The sequence below is a fragment of the Branchiostoma belcheri genome, unplaced genomic scaffold (assembly GCF_001625305.1).
Source record: "Branchiostoma belcheri isolate BF01 breed outbred unplaced genomic scaffold, Haploidv18h27 scaffold29, whole genome shotgun sequence".
In the NCBI taxonomy this organism is placed as follows: domain Eukaryota; kingdom Metazoa; phylum Chordata; class Leptocardii; order Amphioxiformes; family Branchiostomatidae; genus Branchiostoma; species Branchiostoma belcheri.
Genome location: NW_017803898.1, coordinates 556,664 through 578,436, shown reverse-complemented (window position 1 = coordinate 578,436; position 21,773 = coordinate 556,664). Strand labels below are relative to the sequence as shown.

At 42.2% G+C, this 21,773-nt stretch overlaps 3 protein-coding genes across 3 annotated transcripts in view; all 3 read right to left on the bottom strand.

Annotated features, from left to right (window-relative positions):
- LOC109473075 overlaps window positions 1-802 on the bottom strand; it is a 3,758-nt gene extending 2,956 nt beyond the window's left edge. Inside the window, exon 1 of the mRNA XM_019772983.1 lies at window positions 654-802. Coding sequence (XP_019628542.1) covers window positions 654-726 — 73 coding nt within the window. The 5' untranslated portion in view covers window positions 727-802. The remainder of the gene's footprint in view (window positions 1-653) is intronic.
- Window positions 803-5,135: 4,333 nt separating this feature from the next.
- Window positions 5,136-21,220, bottom strand: LOC109473117. Its single transcript, XM_019773023.1, has 8 exons — window positions 21,027-21,220; window positions 18,995-19,079; window positions 18,503-18,672; window positions 15,406-15,416; window positions 10,711-10,790; window positions 9,516-9,682; window positions 9,157-9,261; window positions 5,136-5,852 (listed from the first exon to the last, which is right to left on the bottom strand). The coding sequence occupies exons 1-8, from the start codon at window positions 21,195-21,197 to the stop codon at window positions 5,799-5,801; spliced, it is 843 nt and encodes a 280-aa protein (XP_019628582.1). The 5' UTR covers window positions 21,198-21,220; the 3' UTR covers window positions 5,136-5,798.
- On the bottom strand, window positions 12,113-16,362 carry LOC109473076 (cellular retinoic acid-binding protein 2-like). Its single transcript, XM_019772984.1, has 5 exons — window positions 16,148-16,362; window positions 14,386-14,469; window positions 13,612-13,778; window positions 13,173-13,277; window positions 12,113-12,678 (listed from the first exon to the last, which is right to left on the bottom strand). Exons 2-5 carry the CDS (start codon window positions 14,450-14,452, stop codon window positions 12,625-12,627), a joined length of 393 nt encoding a protein of 130 aa, XP_019628543.1. The 5' UTR covers window positions 14,453-14,469; window positions 16,148-16,362; the 3' UTR covers window positions 12,113-12,624.
- Window positions 21,221-21,773: the final 553 nt, after the last annotated feature.

Sequence of the window (21,773 nt, the reverse complement as noted above, 5' to 3'; positions counted from 1 at the left end):
TCTACTATTTCCAGCCGCGCCCTCAAGCCTGGTAGAGGCTTAGTACGTCTACCCTTTGAACTTAAAAGCAACTTTACTCCCAGTCGTGACTGCGCGGTGAACAAGCAATCAAATTATCAATGATTAAACAGCCGAATGTTAGTCATGACATTTCGGTATTGTTGTATGTCTCAGCTATAGTTTGAAAGGTCGAGGCAGTCTGCAGAGTCAAAGTCGAACTCTGATACGAACTGGGGGGTGTGGCATGTGACTCAGCTATTTTTGCACTCTTGGACTTGTAGGTTTCTTAGTATTGGAGAGACTTTTTTTTTCATTGTTCAACTATGCAAATTTTGACTTTCAAATTACGAACATGTCGGTTGTTCTGCTAAGCATGTTCCCAGACGGTCTGTATGATTACAAAGAAAGAATAGAGAGAAGAAATTGGCCAAACACACTGTCAGATAACTTGTCAGTGGAGTGTCCACCGAAGGAGTGCATTTGCCGGACTAACTCCCCTGGCATGTTATCTGTCTATTTGGTCCATTTCTACTCTTTCCAGTCGCTTCTGAAGCCTGGTAGAGGCTAGCTATGCATTTCTTTGACAGACGCCAGAGTTACTGTACATTTACAAGCCAACTATAACATGTTAAGACCAATAAAATGTAAAATACCCAGAAGTTCGTAGAACTTTTTCATCCCCTCCTTGTCGATCTTGGAAGGCTTGAAGGTACCGCTGAAACTCATGGTTTTCTTCGGGGCGAGGTCGACAGGTGGACCGGGGAACTGGCGAAGGTGTGTCGGTGAGACCGTGGAGTAAGAAGTGGACTCGGTCAAAACTTGAACCGACTTATATATGCCAAAGGGACCATTGCAAATTACGGATGTCCATTCTTCAAGAACCACATATTGCTCATTTTTTTTTAAAATCAAATTTCACAATCCCATATTTTGTCTCATTCGTCTAAATACAAACGTAAAGGAACAAACATGAGGAAATAATCTCAGACTTCTATTTTTCTTAGAATGGAATGTATTAACCTGTTCTGGCGTTCAAATATCGTTTGAGAAGCCATAGAACTTGTAGCATGGTGTACCAGACAGCTAAGTCAATACGACATTAACTTACAATTGGTTGTTAATTTGGTTCACTACCAACAACTTGAAAGGAAGGGGCGTAATTTATTATAATTATTGTTCATTACAGAATAGGATCCTCGATTTTTTCTTTAAGATACCATTATCAAAACAGAAAACAGCATCACTAATACTGTTTGTTGTCTATATATGATATAGATGGTTGAAAAGGCTTATTCATAAAGAATTAGTTTACTTGGCCACGTCAAAAAGTTCAATGGCTTTGGGGTCACGTCACCAACATGGCGGCCGTCGCCATCGAACGTTGTTCCATCGAACGTTAAAGGGCAGGGTTCTTGTTCTATTGTTCCAACATGTCTCGTTTCTATTCCATTTGTTTGAGTTGTTACTGAGTCATTTCATATAAGTTATATAGTATGTTGGTGTTAGCTGAAAAGAGAGAACGACCTCTACCAATCACTGTCGGTACTGCCAAAGGTCACTGACTGAGCTGCAATAAACACTTTAAGCGCTAGAGGACCCCATTGCCACGTTAGCTCTTTCGCACCTTTGATGTGGGAAATCAGAACACAGGCACGCTGAGATCTTTGCAAAAATGCAATTTATTGCATAGAAAACCACATTGCAACCAAAAGGATATCAACGCCCAATCGTAGTACCGTACGTGTGTACGGTCTTCTTAATGGTATCAGCAGTAGCAAAAGCCTGAACGACAAAGGTAGACAGCTTTTGATTGGCTTATGCATGCTGCGCTACCGTACATATGTTTTGTCGCTGTGGGCCTTCGTAGAAAGGCGCTTTACTTCGTTTACATTTACAATGAGCGTTCGAAAAGCAGCTGTGCTCGGTGGCTTCGTAGAAATCAGGCATCCGTTGAAGAAGTGAGTTGCAGTTCCAACAGTTGTCATCACTCCCTAGGCCTTCTTGTACACATGGGAGACCGTGAAGTCACCTGTTGTCATGGTCTGTACATGTGCGGATAGAAAGCTGAATGTTAACAAAACAATCTGTTAAGTTTTACTAAAATGTTGCACAGAGCCAACCATTCGTATGGACCTTGATTTCCTCTTGTTTACAATATGATGATTTATGCTAACTAGTTTAAGGTCAATTATATAAGGCATTCCTTGGCTATTACTTCGATGTTTATTAATGATACTTCACAGAAATTTCTATAATAATGACTATCTCAGGATCCTACTATATGGTATATAGGATCCACTATGAATGTAACGAATTCGAATGTACATGTAGTATAGTATAGTATAGTATAGTATAGTATAGTATAGTATAGTATAGTATAGTATAGTATATGTATACGGTACTTCATACTGGTACTCAGTGCATTTACGACTTACGACTTGTACTTACGACAGTCATCTCGTCCCCGTTGAGTTCCCGAACGGTGCTGCTGGTTTTGCCGTTGGCGTAAGTCTCCGTGGAACGCATCTTGTTTCCATCCCGGACCACTTTCACCTGGAAACAGCATATTTATAGTAAGAACATCTACATATCTCATAGTAAACGAGCTATCCTGGTCGCACACAAACCAATAAACACAACTTGTGATAGGTAGCGTAGGGATCCCCTATAAGGCCCATTTTCGAACTTGACAATCGTCTTCCCTACAGTAACTTGCCTACCAAAAATCATGAAGGTAACGAACATAGGTAACGAAGGTAAGGCACTCCAAAGGTACTGCTGCAAAACGGCGTTGCCCCTGAGGCGTCACCAAAAACGTAGCCGTTGTAACATTATGACGTCTGCTCACCTTGACCTTTCCCAGGCGACCAGTGTCCTCCACCTCCTCACCCAGCTTTATGGTCTTCACCTTGTCTCCGTCTGGAAGACCATGTATCTAGAGAATGACAGTGAAGACCATTATTATTATGTTTACCGAAGGAAAACATATTGTTTTTGCTCAGTTTCTTCCTCTTCTTCACTAAACAGTAACCTCTGACCTGACCAATGACATGATTTGTTGACGTCTGTCACCATGGTGACTGATGTTGGGTTACATAATGTTGCAATTTCATGGTCTGCTCTGCTCCTGTCACCATATACTAGTACTACATGAATGTGAATGTGTTTGAGTAAGAATTAACAGAGCTGACCATGTCCGAAGGTAAACATTTTGCTTTTGCTCTAGATCTGTTTCTCAATGAGACCTGGCAGCGAAAATAGGTTTGGCAACCATAACTTTAACTTACAGTGGTGGTCAAGGAGTCTCCGTTGTCCTCGGTGCTGTAGTAGATTTTGTCCAGAAAACCACCAACACCTTCCAGAATAGCCGGAGGTGCGTCTGTGGGGTACAAATAGATTGTAGGCTATCATCTATGTAGCCTCTATCAGGCTTCAGAGGCAGCTGGAAAGAGTGGAAAGTCAAACAGACAGATGATATGCCAGGGCCAGTGGAATATTAGTCCGCTAAAGGAGTGCAGTTGGCTTCTTCGGAATATCTAGCGAGGCCATGTCACGTCTATTTGGCAAATTCCTCCTCTTTCCAGCAGCTTAAACAGATAGTAGGGGTGCTATCCCATTAATTCACCATATAGAGAAATTTCAAATCTCTTTCTGGTAAATTAATGGGATATTAGACTGAGACCATATAGACTGTTCAGAGTGTTGTAATTAATTTTTACCTATGGCTATCCCATGTAATAGAAGTTAGCACGTTTTTAACTTCGGTGCTAATAAATAGGATAAATAATTAAAGCTGCTTAAACAAACAACATATACTTCACTTCGTCCATACACTAGTATGTATACCCTTTGAACTAAAGCAACTTTACACCCAGCCTAGACGTCGACCGTGCGGTGAACCGGCAATCAAGCAATCAATGATTAAACAGCCGATTGTACGTTATGGCATCTCTATTGTTGAACGTCTCAGCTAAGGTCAGGCTACAGGCTCAAGTCAAACTCTGATGCGAACTGAGGTGGGGCGTGTGGACACGTCATAGACATTTTGGTACAGTAACTCTTGGACCTTGTAGACTTCCTTAGTCTTCTATAGAAACATTTTTTGCATTAACTATACAATTGAGAATGTCAAATTACGAATCTATATGTGCAAACCCTGGTATGAACGAAGTCAAATGCGTCCCTGTCTTGATCGTAGGGGTGCAAATCTTTTCAGCTGGCCTTTTTGGCTATGGAAAAAATACTTTAAGCCAATACCTCAAAAGAATCCCCAGCGTACTCAGGCTATGAATTAGCCTCTACCAGGCTTCAGAACTAGAAGCGGCCAGAAAGAGTAGAAATTGGCCAAATAAACAGAGAACATGCCAGGGGAGTTGGTCCGCCGAAGGAGTACATTTGCCGGACCAACTCCCCTAGCATGTTATCTGTCTATTCTGAGCCGCTTCTGAAGCCTGGTAGAGGCTAGCTATGCACTTCCATGGCTGAAATCTGAGTGAATTACTATGAATGTATAGGCCAACTACAACATGTTGAGACCAATAAAATGTAACAAAAATGTCATAAAACTGCAACCAGGATAGATGTTTTACCCAGTAGTTCGTAGAACTTTTTCATCCCCTCCTTGTCGACCTTGTGAGGCTTGAAAGTACCGCTGAAACTCATGGTTTTCTTCGGGGGTATGTCGACTGGTGGACCGAGCGAGCTGGTGATGGTGTGTCGGTGAGACGGGAGTTAGAAGTGGACTCGGTCAAAAGTTGAACCTCTTTATATGTGAAAGGGTGGCGGTTTCAAACCATGGATGTTTATCCTAAAGAAACCTTCGCTACTTTTTTTTTCAAATCAAATTTCCATATTTTATAGTAACGGTTAAAGGAACAAGCATTAAAAATAATCTCAGTTCTTCTATCTTTCCTTGAATGGAATGCATTACTACTAATATAGTGTTCTGGCGTTAAAATATCGTTTGGGAAATCATAGAACTAGATGCACGGTGTACCAGACAGCTAAGTCAATATAACATTAACTAACAATTGGTTGTATTGGTTCACTACCAACAACATGTAAGAAGGGGGGCGTAGACTATTCTTATTTTCATTAGAGAATTAATATAGGTTTCCCTTTTTTTTCTTTTCAAGATGAATATAATTTAGAAAACATAACTAAATCTTAGAAAACGCCATCGCTAGTTCTGTTGCAGGTCTATTTCTATTTTTACACAACATTGGCAACACATGGTCACGTCCAATGACTTTGAGGTCACCTAACCAACATGGCGGCCGTTGCCATGGAGACGCCATATTCTATCGAACGTTAACAAGGCAGGATCCTTGTGCTGTTGTTCCAACGTGTATCATGCTTTCCCGGAACAGGAAATGTAAGAATTTCGTGGAATTCTTATCTTTTTCGTCGACCTCTCGGCCGTTGACATACAGAATGAGTGCTTTTGACAAACAATGACATCATGGTCTTAAGTCCAAGCAAAACTTCATACTTTTGACATTGCCTTATATGGGCATCTTATTGCAGTTAAGTTTGGGCATAAAGTTGACGTACGATGGACTTTCAACATGTACATGCCACTTTAAAAAACACGGATTAAAGAAAAAAGACAGCTTTGTACTGAAAGAAATTTACAGGTTTATTAACTTTTGTATGACCCTAATCTACGTTAATTTTGTTGCATGTAATGCATGAGATGTTTTTTTATAAACAAAAGTATGTTGCAGATGCCATATGGCCAGTTGCCCCGGCCACCGGTTGCCATAGTGACAGGTTGCCATGGTGACAGGTTGCCATGGTTACTCCTTGGCGAAGATCCTGGTGCACTTGGTCCCGTCCGGTGCGGTCATCACCTTTGTGAAAATAAGCGTAGCATTGCTAAATATGTCATGACATTGTCACGATAGTTTCTGTCGTATGAAATTCTCTCGTTATGGACTAAATAGACACTTTTAAGGTTGGACTACCCGGCCAATGTGTGTTTTTCATTGTCTAAAGCTATTCATTTTTTTCTGACATAATTCCCATGTATTAGGGCAACGAGCCCTGTAACATTCCTTTTCTTGAAGGGGGGGGGGTTACCAGGTACATCCGTCCGTCTGCCCGGACCTCTCGCTCCTGTGTCTGTTTCCCTTTCGGCGAGTCAAACTCGAAACGCAGCTTCGCACCGTCCCAAGTCGGGCTAATCTAGTGGGATATTAGGACATATTGTGAAAGACTAAAACCAAACAAAACTAGAAAGGTAACATTTGCAAAGCAAATGCATTATGTTTACCTTCGCATATGGTCTGCTCTGTTAATTCATACGGCAAACACGTTCACTCACATATATGGTGACAGGAGTTCAAATCCCTCCTACTATAAAATTGCAACATGATGTAACCCAACACCAGTTACCATGGTGAGAGACGGTCTGGTTCAGGTCATTGACCAGGTCAGAGTATACCAATCCAGACGTGTTTATGTATAAGGAGCTTCCAAGTTTAACTTTGAAAATTGAAGACTAAAAAAAAAAATTATGACACTGACCTTGACTTTGCCCTGTTGTATCTCGCCTTCGAACTCCTCCCCGACCTTGAACCTGACCTCCGTGGTCCTGGAGGCGATGGTCTTGATGGAGAAAGAGTCGCCATCTTGCTGGATGGTTTCCCGCGGGGTGGCGGATGCTGCGGCCTGGCGAGCGGAGGGGGGCAACCCTGGTTTTTGATGGATAGATGAATAAAAGAAGTTTATTGTACACTAATATGCTCTTACGCCGGTGATAAACCTCCATGTACAATAACTGTGATACAAGTCTGGTATCTTATTGTGTACTAGTGTACATCTATTGTGTACTAGTGTACATCTATTGTGTACTAGTAACTAGTATGTTGAGGTTCAATGTCTTCTGTTTTGCGTAATGCCCTGTGAATTCGGAATGGCTGTTCAACGTTACCTTAATACATTACGTCACCCTTGTATACCTGCTAACTGTTAACAGAAAGTCATTTCCTCATGTGGGCTGTGCCATTTTGGGGGGTGCGCCGTTTTTGTCTAGCATATATAACAGAATATATAGGACGTTTTTTACCACTGCAAAACGACTGCAAAACGACTGCAAGTATTTCAGTAGTGACAACCGATATTTTCAAGTTCATGTCATGCCGAAAATGTCAAGGAATGACCATCTTACCCAGGGCCTCCAGAAAGGCGTCGAAATTCTCCGACTCTACCATTTTCCAATTTCCGCTTAGGTTTCCAGTCATCTTGTTTTCTTCTTCCCTAAAACGAAAGTTATGTTGATATATTATGTTCATGAGGATTGCGATAAAGGGTCGACTTTGAATTTTTAGGCCACCCACTGATATAGACTACATCGATTGACTGATATGTGATCAGATATACACTAGATAAGTACAAATCCTAGCAGAAAAAGACATAGCTCCGGAAAGAAAACCAAGACGTCTTGTTCTTACCTTGACTTTGGTACTGTGGACTACGCTATTCAGAATGGCAGGGAATATATATAGTGGTTGTATATGGTGTAACAAACAGCTTAAGTCAATATGACTTTGACTTGCCATTGGCGGTGTTGGTTATACCAACATTGTAAAAGGAGGGGGGCTAATTTTTTTCTACTTCTTAGAGAAAAAGTTTCGTCTGTTTTGTATTCTAAGGTACTTTTAAGATAAAATATGCAAATTTCATAAAACAACATGGCTAAAAAATAGGACTACATTTTACACCACAGCAGCAACACTCTAGGATAGTTTATTAGATGGTCACGTCCCAAAACTTGAGTGCCGTTGAGTGAGGGCGATTTGCCAAACGGGTCCTTGCTAGCCTATTGTGCAGACTTTCTAATGGTATACGTTTGTTTCTATGACCGCGCCGCTTGGAAAGTCTACATGGTGTCGGCCAAGAAGGCGCGCCCAATACAGCTTTCCTAGCCTCCACCAGACTTTTCTACGGGAATACGGATCGTAGAATTCCGCAAAAAGAGTAAAATTAGCCAGGGGAGTCCGGCCGTGGGGAGGTAGTTTCCTTCCCTCCTGCGCCAGTCAAACCCCAAGGCGGCCAAACTCCCCTGACAAGTATTCTCCTATATAGCCAACGTAGTTAGTCTGGAAGAGATTACAGCCCTCCCCACGATACAACATTCCCAGTGAAAAAAAAAATGCTGCGCTAATGGAAACGAACGCAGGCTGCTACCCGAGAAAAGTCTGCGTACGAGGCTAGGGGAAGTGTTTTCCACTATGTCTCGTTTTCTCGGAACACTCTCTTAAGGACTTCCTGGAATTCAGATTTTCATCGACCTCTCGGACATTGACCAATGACCTCTAGGATATTGACCCTTTCACAAACGATGATGTCATGGTTTCAAGTCCATAATTTTTACAAAATGTACATTAAACATAACAAATAACAATTAAGAGAGTAGAAGTGTATTAAATTGTTCAAAGTGATTTTTTTATTCTATTTTTCCCATCATGCACTTCATCATGCCTCACTTTCACACCGCCAACCACCAATGCTGTCTCCTACTTTTCTAGTTGCCATAGTTACCACTGTTTGTCTAAAGTACTAGTATGTATCTATTTGTCTTGGCTATGACATTTGTTACATCGTGGTTACTACTGCATTTCAAAATTGCTATTTGCTATGTTAACAACAGCATGTTGCAAAATGATGCCAGCTGCCATTTTTGCAATATCGATGCTTCTGCTTGACAAGTTGCCATGGTAACACGTTGCCATGGTTACTCTTTGGCGAAGATCCTGGTGCATGTCGTCCCATCCATTGCTTTCATCACCTAGGAAAAGATAAACAAGATACATAAATATATATCAACTCTGTCCTGCTAGCTACATAATGTAACCCAACACCACTGGGTGTCTGCTACAGCACCAGTTACCATGGAGACAGACGTCTGGTCCAGGTCATCGACTTTCTTTGTTTGGAGAGAAAAAGAAGACGAAGAAGTGGAAGAAGAAACTGAGCCAAAGCAATATGTTCTCCTTCTGCGAAGGCATAATCATAATACAGCGACAATCAGTCAGTGGTTTGGGGGATCGGCCGTCAAATTCCAAGTAATACAAACTAGTTGTCACGGGCAGTCAGCTTGCTATTTCTCATGGAATGTACCTCTTCGAGAGGGGTTACACACTGGAAACTTACCATGTACATTCGCCCGTCATCTCGGATCTCTCGTTCGGTCACCAGTTTGCCCTTGGGCGAGTCAACGTCGAAATGCAGCTTGTCTCCATCCCAAGTCGGAGTCACCTGTTGGGACATATAGTAAAAAGTTGTTTATTTTTGGGACCAAAACGTCAGTTATACACATAACGTTATTCAGGGGAGGAAGTTTGGGTTTCCGTCAAATAATGTAACCTAACACCACAGGGTGTCTGTTGCAGCACCAGTTACCATGGTGACAGATGTCTGGTCTATGTCATTGACCTGATATATTGCTTGGAGAAGAAGAAGACAAATAATAAGAAATAGAACGAAGGTGAACATAACGAAATGGTAATGACCTTGACTTTGCCCAACGGCATTTCGTCTTCGAAGTTCTCCCCGACCTTAAAGCTGACCTCCCTGGTCTTGGGGCCGACGGTCTTGATCTTGAAGTTGTCACCATCTTGTTGGATTTCTATCCGAGGGCTGGTGTTTACTGCGATCTTACGCATCGCAAAGCCTACGCCTGTATTTGACACAATACTTTCAGTGATGCTTTGGAATATGAATGATAGAACGAAGAAATGATCTAGAGTCAGCAAGAAGCTTAGCGCTAGCTGGCTCTGAGTCAGCAGGCTAGGAAGATTAGCTGGCTTAGAGTCAGCAGGAAGATTAGCTGGCTCAGAGTCAGTAGGAGGATTAGCTCCCTCGGAGTCAGCAGGAAGATACGATTAGCTGGCTCAGAGTCAGCAGGAAGATTAGCTGGCTCGGAGTCAGGGGGAAGATTAGCTGGCTCAGAGTCAGCAGGAAGATTAGCTGGCTCAGAGTCAGCGGGAAGATTAGCTGGCTCGGAGACAGATTAGCTGGCTCGGAGTCAGCAAGAAGCTGGCTCGGAGTCAGCAGGAAGATTTTCTGGCTCAGAGTCAGCAGGAAGCTTAGCTGGCTCGGAGTCAGCAGGAAGATTAGATGGCTCAGAGTCAGCGGGACGATTAGCTGGCTCAGAGTCAGCAGGAAGCTTAGCTGGCTCGGAGTCAGCAGGAAGATTAGATGGCTCAGAGTCAGCAGGAAGATTAGCTGGCTCGGAGTCAGCAGGAAGATTAGCTGGCTCAGAGTCAGCAGGAAAATTAGCTGGCTCAGAGTCTGCGAGAAGATTAGCTGGCTCGGAGTCAGCAAGAAGATTAGCTGGCTCAGAGTCAGCAGGAATTGAATCCAGAAACAAATGAACGGATACGTGCATGAGGACCTCTTTTTCAATAGATGAAAAAATGAATGAATGAAAATGAATGGATGAAAAAAGCAGTGAGGTATGGTCAGACAGAAGGGAGTTCAGATTGGTGCCCAAACCAGTTTCTGACAGCCCTCTTTCAGAACACGTGTTCTGATTGGTGCCCAGTATAAGGTACGAGGTCTGATTGGTTCCCAATTTCTGATAGCCCTCCCCAGAACACGATTTCTGATTGGTTCCCAGTGTCTGACAGCGCCAGATGATTGGTGCCCTCATGAAACGGGTACCAATCGGAAGAACGCTTGCAAAAAGTATCTTTGAGTGCTCACCAAGGGCCTTCAGATAGTCCTCGAAGTTCTCCGACTCGACGTGCTTCCAGTTTCCGGTGAAGGCCATCTTGGTTGCTAGCCTGAAACGGAAGTGACGACATGTTTAGGCATTTCGGGGTATAACATAACTACAAAGACCATTTTTGTAGTTCATACCGTCAGAAATAAGAAACATTTTGCCACTGTGGCGAAAATCGACACAACGCTGCAATTACGACTACGAGTACTTTGCGTGCGATTTAAGCACTGTGTCCTAAAAAAGAATGTGCCTCTCAAGGTCGATCGTACGTTTGCTGTGTCCTAAAAAAGAATGTGCCTCTCAAGGTCGATCGTACGTTTGCGTTTTTCTATCAATTCTTCACATTGGCTTTATGAATTTACATTGAAAAACAACATACCGACTTAAAGCTGTTGATCCCAGAAACTGTAGACTAGCGTTGGTGAGCCGAGAAACACCAAAACGTAAGCTGTCGTCTTGTCGACTTTGGGTCAGACTGAATCACAAGGGACAAGTCAAGAACTGGTTCAACGGGTCAATTATTTGTCTTTAAGTAGATGTCAAAATGGGTAATGGCCCCACTGAATAGCCCTGAAGCAACCAAGGCTCACACAAAGCCAGCCCAGGGGTGCCAGAGTATACAGTGTAATTTTACTAATATACAGTGCAATTGTACAAGTATTTTACTAGTAAAATTGCACTGTATACTAATACGATTGCACTGTATGAATTGCACTGTATACTGATACGACACTGGTGTCAAAATGGGTAATGGCCCTGAAGCAACAACTGAGCTTCACACACAGCTAGCCATTTTGGAACATTTTATTTTAACTTCTTTTCTGGCTGTTTAAAGCCAGTGTCGACCGGTTTGCGTTGTGTGACATAGATTAATTGATAAGTACATTATTGGTCTGTTTGTGTATATTTGTGTTTTTATCCTGTCCTTGACGTGTTTTTTGAACGCTGATGGTGCGGATGATTTCTGTATCTGTATCTGTATCTGTATAGCCGGTATAACCGCCTTTCGGCGTAACACACCAGCTTCGCAGGCACGCGGCGCGGCGGCAGCTGGCTATATTACACCGATCGACTTGTTACACCTAACCCTTGAACTTCTAGCTCTAGACATTGTTTAAAGCTATCTATTGACAGTGCCACTACTGTACTTGGTGACAGTGAGTTCCACTCTGCGATAGTTCTAGGAAAGAATGAATTCTTGAACACCTCAATCCTTGGTTTTGATGTGTTGTGGGAAAGTGTTGTAGGATTTTGTTCACCTATTGGGCAAAATATTAGTAGGTAACCAGAAAGAATGACACCAGGATAGATGTTAAATGAAGTTCTGAAGGCTGAACTTTCATATTTCCATCAAGCATCACAAGAAAACAATAAAGACAGAAGTGTACTGAATTGAAGTGAATTTTATTTCCCATCAGGTTCTACAGAAATCGTGCTTTATCTGCTATAGAAAACCAGCCGTAGAAAACGTGACGTAGAAAATCAAACTTTCACACCACCAACTACCAATCAAATGCCGTCTCGTACGTTTCTAGTTGCCATGGTTACTACTGTTTGTCTAGTTACCTTGGTAACGACCTGCTAGGTTACTGGCTACTATGTCCTTTGGTTACTCTATGTCAATCAAGTTAACACCGCCAATCAACTGTCTCCTACGTTTCTAGTTGCCATGGTTACTACTGTTTGTTTATGTAGCTAGTTGCCTTGGTGATAACCATGGTTACTTGGTGCTATCGTGGTTACTACTGCATGTTAAAATCGCTACTCGCTATGTCTACTACACTGAGTTACAAAATGTTGCCAGTCGCCATATTTGCTACATGGCGATGCCTCTATGTGACGAGTTTACACTCGTTGCCTTGGTGACGCGTTGCCACGGTAACACGTTGCCGTGGTTACTCCTTGGCGAAGATCCTGGTGCACGTGGTCCCATCAGCTGCCTTCATCACCTAAAAGCAGATGAAAGACAAGAAAGACAGTTTTTAAATTGATGTGATTTTATGCACTACTGTTTATAGATACTAGTGAATAGATACATTGGCTAGTAACATTTACAGGCATGCAGTCACTCTCTTATTGTTCGAATCTCTAATAGTATTGATATGCTATTATTGGTTGGACTGCTAATAGTGATGAACAGCGAGGATCAGACAAGGACATTGGATCAGTTTTTGTTGGCTTAGATGTTCAAAGGTAGCTAGCTGCCGCCGCGCCGCGTGCCTGCAAAGCTGGTGTACGTGTGACGCCGAAGGGCGGTTATACCTGCTATACAGATACAGATACAGAAGCTAGTGTGTTACGCCGAAAGGTGGCTATACCTGCTATACAGATACAGATACAGAAGCTGGTGTGTTACTGCGAAAGGTGGCTACATCGGTTATACGATGTACCGCTATATGAGCAGAGGGGTGTTACACACAGAACAGAGAGACTGAGATCTTACCATGTACAGCTGACCGTCAGCCCGAATCTCTCGTTCGGTCACCAGTTTGCCCTTGGGAGAGTCGATGTCGAAACGCAGTTTTCCTCCGTCCCAACTCGGGGTCACCTTTTATATATTATATAGTACAATAGAACATTAAACATAAGATATAAATGCAACTAGAAAGGTAACATTTACAAAGCAAATTCATAATTGTTTACCTTTGCATATGGTCTGCTCTGTTAATTCTTACTCAAACACGTTCATCATATATGGTGACAGGAGTCTAAATCCCTCGTACTATAGAATTGCAACATGATGTAACCCAACACCAGTTACCATGGTGACAGACGTCTGGTACTGGTCATTGTCACATTGAGCTTTAGTTGGAGAAGAAGAGGAAGAAACTGAGCAAAAACAATATATTTTCATTCGGTAAACATAAAAAATGAATACTGACCTGGACTTTTCCCATCGGCAACTCGTCTTCGAAGTTCTGTCCGATCTTGAAGCTGATCTCCTTGGTTTGGGGGCCGATGGTCTTGATCCTGAAGCTGTCGCCATCTTGTTGGATCTCTGCCCGGGGGCTGGAGCTGGCTACGATCTTTCGCTTCGCGATGTTTACGCCTGTAGGTGACGCAAAATATGTACTTTTAAAATGAGTAATCGAAAGGAAGGAAGGAAGGAGGGTAGGAAGGAAGGAAGGAAGGAAGGACGGATGGATGGATGGAGAGGAAACAAGGAAGGAACGATGGAGAGATGGAAGGAAGGAAAGAAGGAAGGAAGGAATGATGGATGGAAAGGAAGGAAACAAGAAAGAATGGAAAGAAGGAAGGAGGTAGGGAAGGAAGAAAGAAATGATGTTGAGAAAACCCAGAGATGAATCAAATGATCGATGAACAAAACAATCGATGGATAAATGAATGAATGAATGAATGGATGGATGGATGGATGGATGAAAATGAATGGATGAAAGAGTGAAGACTTGGTGCCCAGTTTCAGACAGCTCTCCCTCTGAACACGACTTCTGATTGGTTCCAACAGCCCTCTTTCGTAAAACGTTTTCTGATTGGCTCTCTCAAAACACGAATTCTGATTGGTTCCCAGAGCTTAAGGATTCTTCAAAACACGATCGCGAGTTCTGATTGGTTCCCGGTTCTAAGAACACGCTAGTCCCAGATATCCCTTCAAAAGGCCACCAATCAGAAAAAGACTGGCATGTCTCAGTACTCACCCAAGGCGCTCAGATACTCATCGAGGTTCTCCGACTTGACGTGCTTCCAGTTTCCGGTGAAGGCCATCGTGATTGGTTGTTAACCTGAAACGGAAGTGACGACATGTTACTAAGGCAAAATTCTCCTGTTGTCTGTTACACTAGTAATTATTTTTACCGAATTCGAAGGAAAACATATTTCTTCTTCCTCTTCCTCTTCTGTTCTAAACACTAACCTCTGACCTGACCAATGACATGATTTGTTGACGTCTGTCACCATGGTGACTGGTGTTAGGTTACACAATGTTGCAATTTCATGGTCTGCTCTACTCCTGTCACCATATACTCGTAGTACATGTATGTGAATGTGTTTGAGTAAAAAATTAACAGGGCAGATCATGTCCAAAGGTAAACATTATGCATTTGCTTTGCAAATGTTACTTCTCTAGTTGATATACGTTAATGCAAAGTCACCATGAGTCATGCATATAGCAAATAGCAAAGAGGGAAACGATCATTAATATTTCAACAGTCAAGACAACCTTTGGTAGGGTTACTATAAGTCGAACCCCCTAATAGCATGACAAGAATAGTTTAATAAAATAGAATAGATTAGAATAGCAGTTACATTGTTCCTATTACCTGTTCACATATTGCATATTTACTTTTTTATCCTGTATGTATACCAACGTTATTAGATTTAAGTAGAGATAGTAGGTTCGATAAGTGTATCATACACGTAGAAGTTCCTGTTAGCAAATAGTCTTATACATGTATCACCACATTTTCTTGTCAATGTCTGTATGCAATTAGCCCTCGGGCAGGAATTTGCAATAAACAACTTCACTATAATGTGGATACTGTCTACGATTACTGGAAAGGTTGATGACCTCTCGGGCACTAACTTAATGACCTTTCGGTCAGTTTTCATGGCAACTTGAGAAGTGTTATTATAACATATCCAGTAACACGAAAAACCACTCACATGAAGGTCAATGACCGCTCGAGCAAAGTAACTCAATGTGCAGGAAAGGGATAGACTTGGAAATTATCTTAAGTTTATAGAATGTGTATCCCGAGATATTTTGCTTCATTTTTTTATTCTCTTAAACCTTTCTCCGCGACAAATGGAAATTTAAGCTTACAGCTGTAGGTACCTGCATGCACTTACGAAACAACAAGCGTAAAGGGGCGGGGTCCGTTCAGTACTAGTCTTGCAGTTATAGGGTTGTTGACTTAAAATTTAAAAGATTCTGGGTTCGAATCCATATAGCAGGCCCCAGTGGGAAAGGGCCGTTACACCTAATTCCTCACTTGATTCAGATGAAAAAGGGAGTAGCTCGTTTTGGTTAGGGACGTTCTCTTGGATGAGACGTAAAGCTGGAGGTCCCGTGTTTGAAAAAAAATCACGATGTTTTACTCGTACAAAAGATCCGGGACCGCTTCATTTGAACACATTCTTCTGTTATCGGGGCAAAAATCTACAGACTCCCATTTCAGGACCCACTGTTTAGACTTAACTCGATAAACCTACAAACGTTTGTTACTCCTTGTAGGCGTTTCTTTACCTATTCGGTACTTGATTATTTATCACATTCATTTAGTTGAGATAGGAAATTCTATTCGAAATTCGTGGTAACTGGCACTAAAAAAAGCGATAAATAGCTGAAGATCCTATTCGCGAAAGCTGACTGGGATTGTCACTTGACACTATTTAACACACCGAAAATATGATAGCTGTATACAGCTACTACAAAAAAAAAGCATAAGCTGCAGTTCTTACCTTGCCTTGTGTTGTGTACTGCCGTTCAGGTATGGTTGTCGCCAGCCAGAGTGCCGAGTTGGACGAATCGGGTCTTATTTATACTTATAGAATAACAGCCACGCCTTACACGAACAATACATGTAGGTATTATCGTATTACACCACAAAGCTTGTGAACAAGTATAATACAATACCTCTTGACATGCGTCATGTGAGTCATCGTTATGAGAAGGATGACAAGTTGTGGTACGGACGAAGGGAGACGTCACCCCGAAAGGGCAATGGCCTTAAGGGCATGACCGTACGGGCATGACCTCAAATCTAGGTTTGCTCTCACTCAGCATTAGCAGCCAGACTGCCTAGACTGAACGCTGTCAGGGTTTTGCGCTGAGGAAACTTCATATAAAAATCTCTTTCTGTCCCTGATCTTAGCGATCTCCCTCGGAAGACTGTTCAAAATTTCAACAGTTGTTGGTACAAAAGTTCTCTCATGTTTGACGGTGTGGGAGACAGGGGTCACCAGAGTGTTTTTGTGCAGGGATTTGGACTGGCGTGTCACCCGCCGCACCTCTTGTGTTTAGGGACAAGGCCATTTTTATAGAGGGTTGGTGCCTCTCTGTGGTAGATACGGTGGAAGAGAGTCAATGTGCCAACTTTCCTGCGGTGGTCTAAAGGTTGTATGCGCACCTTGGTCAGACCAGTTGAGAAAAGTTTCATGATTTGCAAGGTTGATGACCTTTCGGGCAGATTGAATGCAAAAAGGCCTGAATAGGAGTGAGCTAGCGAATGAATGAGTTTTCTTTCGAGAGAGGAGGGGGAGAAATGTTGCTTTTCGATTTTGATTTAGATCTGCTTTTTCCTTGCAGTATGAAATATTTTCATTTCTCATGGACTACGTAGATATAGCTATAGGTACTAGTATATGTAAACTTGAACAAAGCTCATAAGTATATCTTTATTCACAGAAATTAAAAAAAAACAAACTACAAATCATTTCAGTTACCCTGTGTTACATTTTTCTCAATCTCATTTGATACATTCTTATTCTGGTGATATTCCTTTCATGATTGTATTTAAATCTCATTTATCCCACATGTAGTTGTTACTGGCCTATAAAACCAAGAGTATAAGACTAAGAATTACTATTATAATATTAATCAACTTAACAACAAAACAATAGAATATCTAAACAAAACAAATAACTGAGAAGTACCAATGTGACATTTACTAGATAGATAAAATTGACTCTAAATTCGCCAGCTACACAGCGTCAACTATATGTGGTCGCCATGGTAACTGTTGCTTTGGTGATGGGTCGTTATGGTAACTGTTGCCATGACTACTCCTCTCTGGCGAAGATTCTGGTGCATGTCGTCCCGTTCGGCGCCGACATCGTCTGTCAAAATAAACAGTCAAACACTAGAAAGGTAACATTTGCAAAGCAAATGCATAATGTTTACCTTCACATATGGTCTGCTCTGTTAATTCTTACTCAAACACATTCATATATATGGTCAGACAGGAGTCTAAATCCCTCCTGCTATTAAATTGCAACATGATGTAACCCAGCACTAGTTACCATGGTGACAGACGGTCTGGTTCAGGTCATTGACCAGGTCAGCTAGTGTTTGGAAAGAAAGAGGAACCTGAACTGACCAGATACAGCCGTCCGTCATCCCTCAGCTCTCGTTCTGACCACATCGGCCCCCGGGGTCCCTCTACTGCCGTGTGCAGCTTCCCGTCCTTCCACGTCATCGTACACTACAGGGGAAAAATAAAACATGAAATCCGAGATTTCAAACCTTACAAACTGTTCTTCTTGGTAAACGTACACTACAGATGAAAACAAGAATTAGGAGACCTCAAACGCCCATAAAATATTTAGATCTTATGCGATGGTGACTGTGTCCTCTCCTCGACCTCATTCACCATGGCGCCCACAAGTCTTACTTTAAGGAACAAGAGAAACATCACAAGTTGTCAATGAGATCGAGAAAAAAAATTCAAAAACAGTGAGCCCCACCAAATGTTTACGTAGACGTGATTAATGATCTAATGACTGCACCCAGCCACATCCATTACAACCTGACCTAAAGACCATTCCGAAACACACGCACACACACACACACACACACACGGACAAACACATGGACAAACACACGGACAAACACACCACAGGCATCAAAAACAATATAATATCTGCATTTTCATGGAGTTAAAAAATGACCTACTATGTTTAGGTCACAAACCAGTGACTTGCGTGGGTGGAGACACCACTTCCTTCCAACTTGACCTTCCGGTCAATCTGTGGTAACAAAACCACGTACTGCCCCCCCACACACACACACACAATCAAAATCTAAAATAATTTAACAACCTTGACTTTCCCAATTGGTGAGTCATCCTCGAACTCCTCCCCGATAGTGAAGGTGGTGACTTTGGTCTGCAGTCCGCTGCTCGTGATGACGAAGTTGTCCCCGTTCTGCTGGACCTCCTGCCGGGGAGTCGCCGCTTTCGCCAGCTGACGGATCATGAAGTTAACCCCTGGTTTGTATAAAATGTAATTTTAAAGAATTTACTCAAAATTTATTATAATACATAATGATACACTCGCAGTGTCATATGCAACGGATAAGAAACGGAAATTGTTTGTAAAGCTACAAAGAGACAGCATGGTCTAGAGAGACAGAGAGATAGATAGAGAAAGTTAGAAAAAGAGGTTAGAGGGAGAGGTAGTGTATGTGTGTGTGTGTGAGTGAGAGACAGAGACAGAGACGTATAGGGACATAGGGAGAGAGAGGGAGAGAGAAAGAAAGAGAGAGAGAGCGAGAGAGAGAGAGAGATCGTATATGAAGGACTGGCTTACCCACGGCTTGTAAATAAGCATCAAAGTTGTCCGAGTCCACCAGTTTCCACTTTCCGTTAAAATCTGTCGTCATCTTGGATCGGTTCTGAAAGAAATTTGCACATTGTTGGTTTATTTATACACCCTTTACTCACATAACACCATGCATCTACAATTTCGTTTATTTCTTGTCGTCACAGGTTTGTGAAAATATTATTCAATATGTTAAAAAACGAACGCACGAGTACAACGAAGTGAATTTCACCGTTATAGTACAGGTGTGAGGAAGGTATACTAGTACTTGTTGACATATACAGGCCTAGGCCTGTGACCTTTACCCTATATCACACCGCCATGACTTTTTACGTACGTACAATCTAGATGGTTATGGCGTACTTAAGAAACAAATGCGTAAGGAGTTACAGTTATCAAATATTCTTTTCATTTTATGCTGTATTAATGGTATATAGTAGACAGACAACAGCATATAAGGACCTTACACCAGCATTCTGCATGTGAAAACTCTCCCTAATTGTCTAATATAAACATACGCTGAGAAAGACACGGATACTGTTACAATTATTTACAGCAAAGGGGTTTGTTGTTCAGTAATAAGTTAAGACTTTAAAGTGGCCTTAAACTTAACAGTCCAGTTTTCCTTCACAAAACAGAGAAGTGTCTGTATAACGATCCATGAAGCAGAAACAACATAGAGCTAAGGGAATGACCGACATGTCAAAACTCGAACTTTGTACAGCACAGAAGGGCCACTTAGGGGATAGGACGACCTTAAAGACATTGCCCTCAAATCAATGACTTGAAACACGTACACAAGAACCCGCAGGTTCTGGGTGTTTCTTTGCTATGACTAATAGCAAAAATCTGTTGAAGAACTGGTAGTTTTACCTTAAGAACATTTACCTTAGACACAGCAGCACACGTACACCTACCCACGCCCACTGGTGTTCTTAGCCCTATTGTTATCAGGTGACCCCTTGGTTATCAGGCAGACTGTGCCACCCACTAGTCATTCAGGGGGTGTACAATTTCAAGAGGTACTTCATAGTAACGTTAGCAATGACATTTAGGACTTAGCTACACAATTTTATGTTAGGTAGCGCTTCTATGAAAATAAGGAGACATTTATATATTCTAACCTGTAGAATGATTACAGTCTGCACAAAAACGTACAAGCTTCACCACCTATCACTCGGTACAATGGTACAGTCCAAGTAGTTGGGGCATGAGCCAAACAGGTGAATGACCTTACGGACAACTTAGAAACGTGCTTTGTGTAATGCGTTGCATATTGTGCAGTTTGCATTGAATTTCTGTCCGTTGTAACATACAGTGCTATCGTTAGTATGCAGTTTAAAACATGACATATGTTATATATAAACCTTGTATATGGTTTACCTTGGATAAACCTTGTATATATAAACTTTGAGGCCCTGGTCAAAATCCAGTGGTTCAAGCTATTTTGTATGGGTCATATTTGGTGGCCTGCATGCCCGTTTTTGTAAGGCGTAAACAGGCCATTTTAGTCTTCGTAATCCCGTAGGCAATAGCCCGAAATCACCGTAATTCGTAATCAGTACATTAGCAACGCGTAGCTGTTCGTAATCAGAAAGAAAGAAAGAAAGGTCTCCCGTGCCCTTATGAAGAGCGTAGGGTGGTGCCCATATCCATTTCTGTAGCCCTTGGGCGACACACAGTTGTGCAATGCACTACAGCAGGGGGCTAGTCCGCTGGTAGTGCTGTGTGTTTGACCTTCCAACACTCTTTCTCATATGTGCTAAGTGCTAAGCAGAGAAAGCAGTATGTACCATTTTAAAGTCTTTGGTATGACCCGGCCGGGGTTTGAACTCACGACCTCCCTGTTACAAAGTGAGCACTCTACCAATTGAGCTATTGCACCGGTAATCAGCTCTGAGAATTTAACATGCTTTGTAATCGGCAGTGAAAATTTTGCGTAATCCGTAATCACTACCCCTATATGATACGCATACTACACGTCGACCATACCAAGGATATTCAACCTCCTTGGCCATACCGTATGTGTTGGCGACCTGGGTCCCACGGTCGCGTTCCGAGGTCGCTGTGAAGAGAAGTGGGCCTTGGGCCGAGGGCCGGGCCGAGGCTCCTGCAAGCCGACCACAAGAAACACCGCCGCAGTTACCACAAGGAGGAGGCCCGTGAATTTTCGAACGAGTATCCTCCACATGTCTTACAGTTTCTCGCTTTACACAGCTTTCCTCACTCCACCCAGGTGTGAAATGGGTTCCTGGCTTCGGTTGGGGAGGTAAAAGACAGTGGAAGGAGAGGGATGGGCTCTGCCTTCTAATACCGTGCCCTAGACACAGTGGACTAACAACCCACTACCCCTACGGCCTCAAAAAAGGGCTATGAGACTACCTTTTCAACAATTTGCCATGAATAACATCGTCGGCGTCACCATAGGCCGAAGTTCAACAATGGTGTTTATGATTTATTTGCGTTCGTCCAAAATTCGCACGTTCACATAAATGACACTCAGTTTGTCTGAGGTAATCAGTTTTAAGTAGAAAAATATATATTCTGACTTTTCATCATACATAAATAACCCATCAAATAATTCATATTATTAATAAATAATTCATATGATATTAATAACGTTGATACTAACGTTGTGTGTCCTTTAGCCGCTTGACTTATATGTATAAAATGGTCGATGTTTTGACTTGGAAATCCTCAAATTAGAATGTTTGAAATATTTGCACGCGGAATGGACCTTGACTTTTAAAACCACCCTGTTATTTTC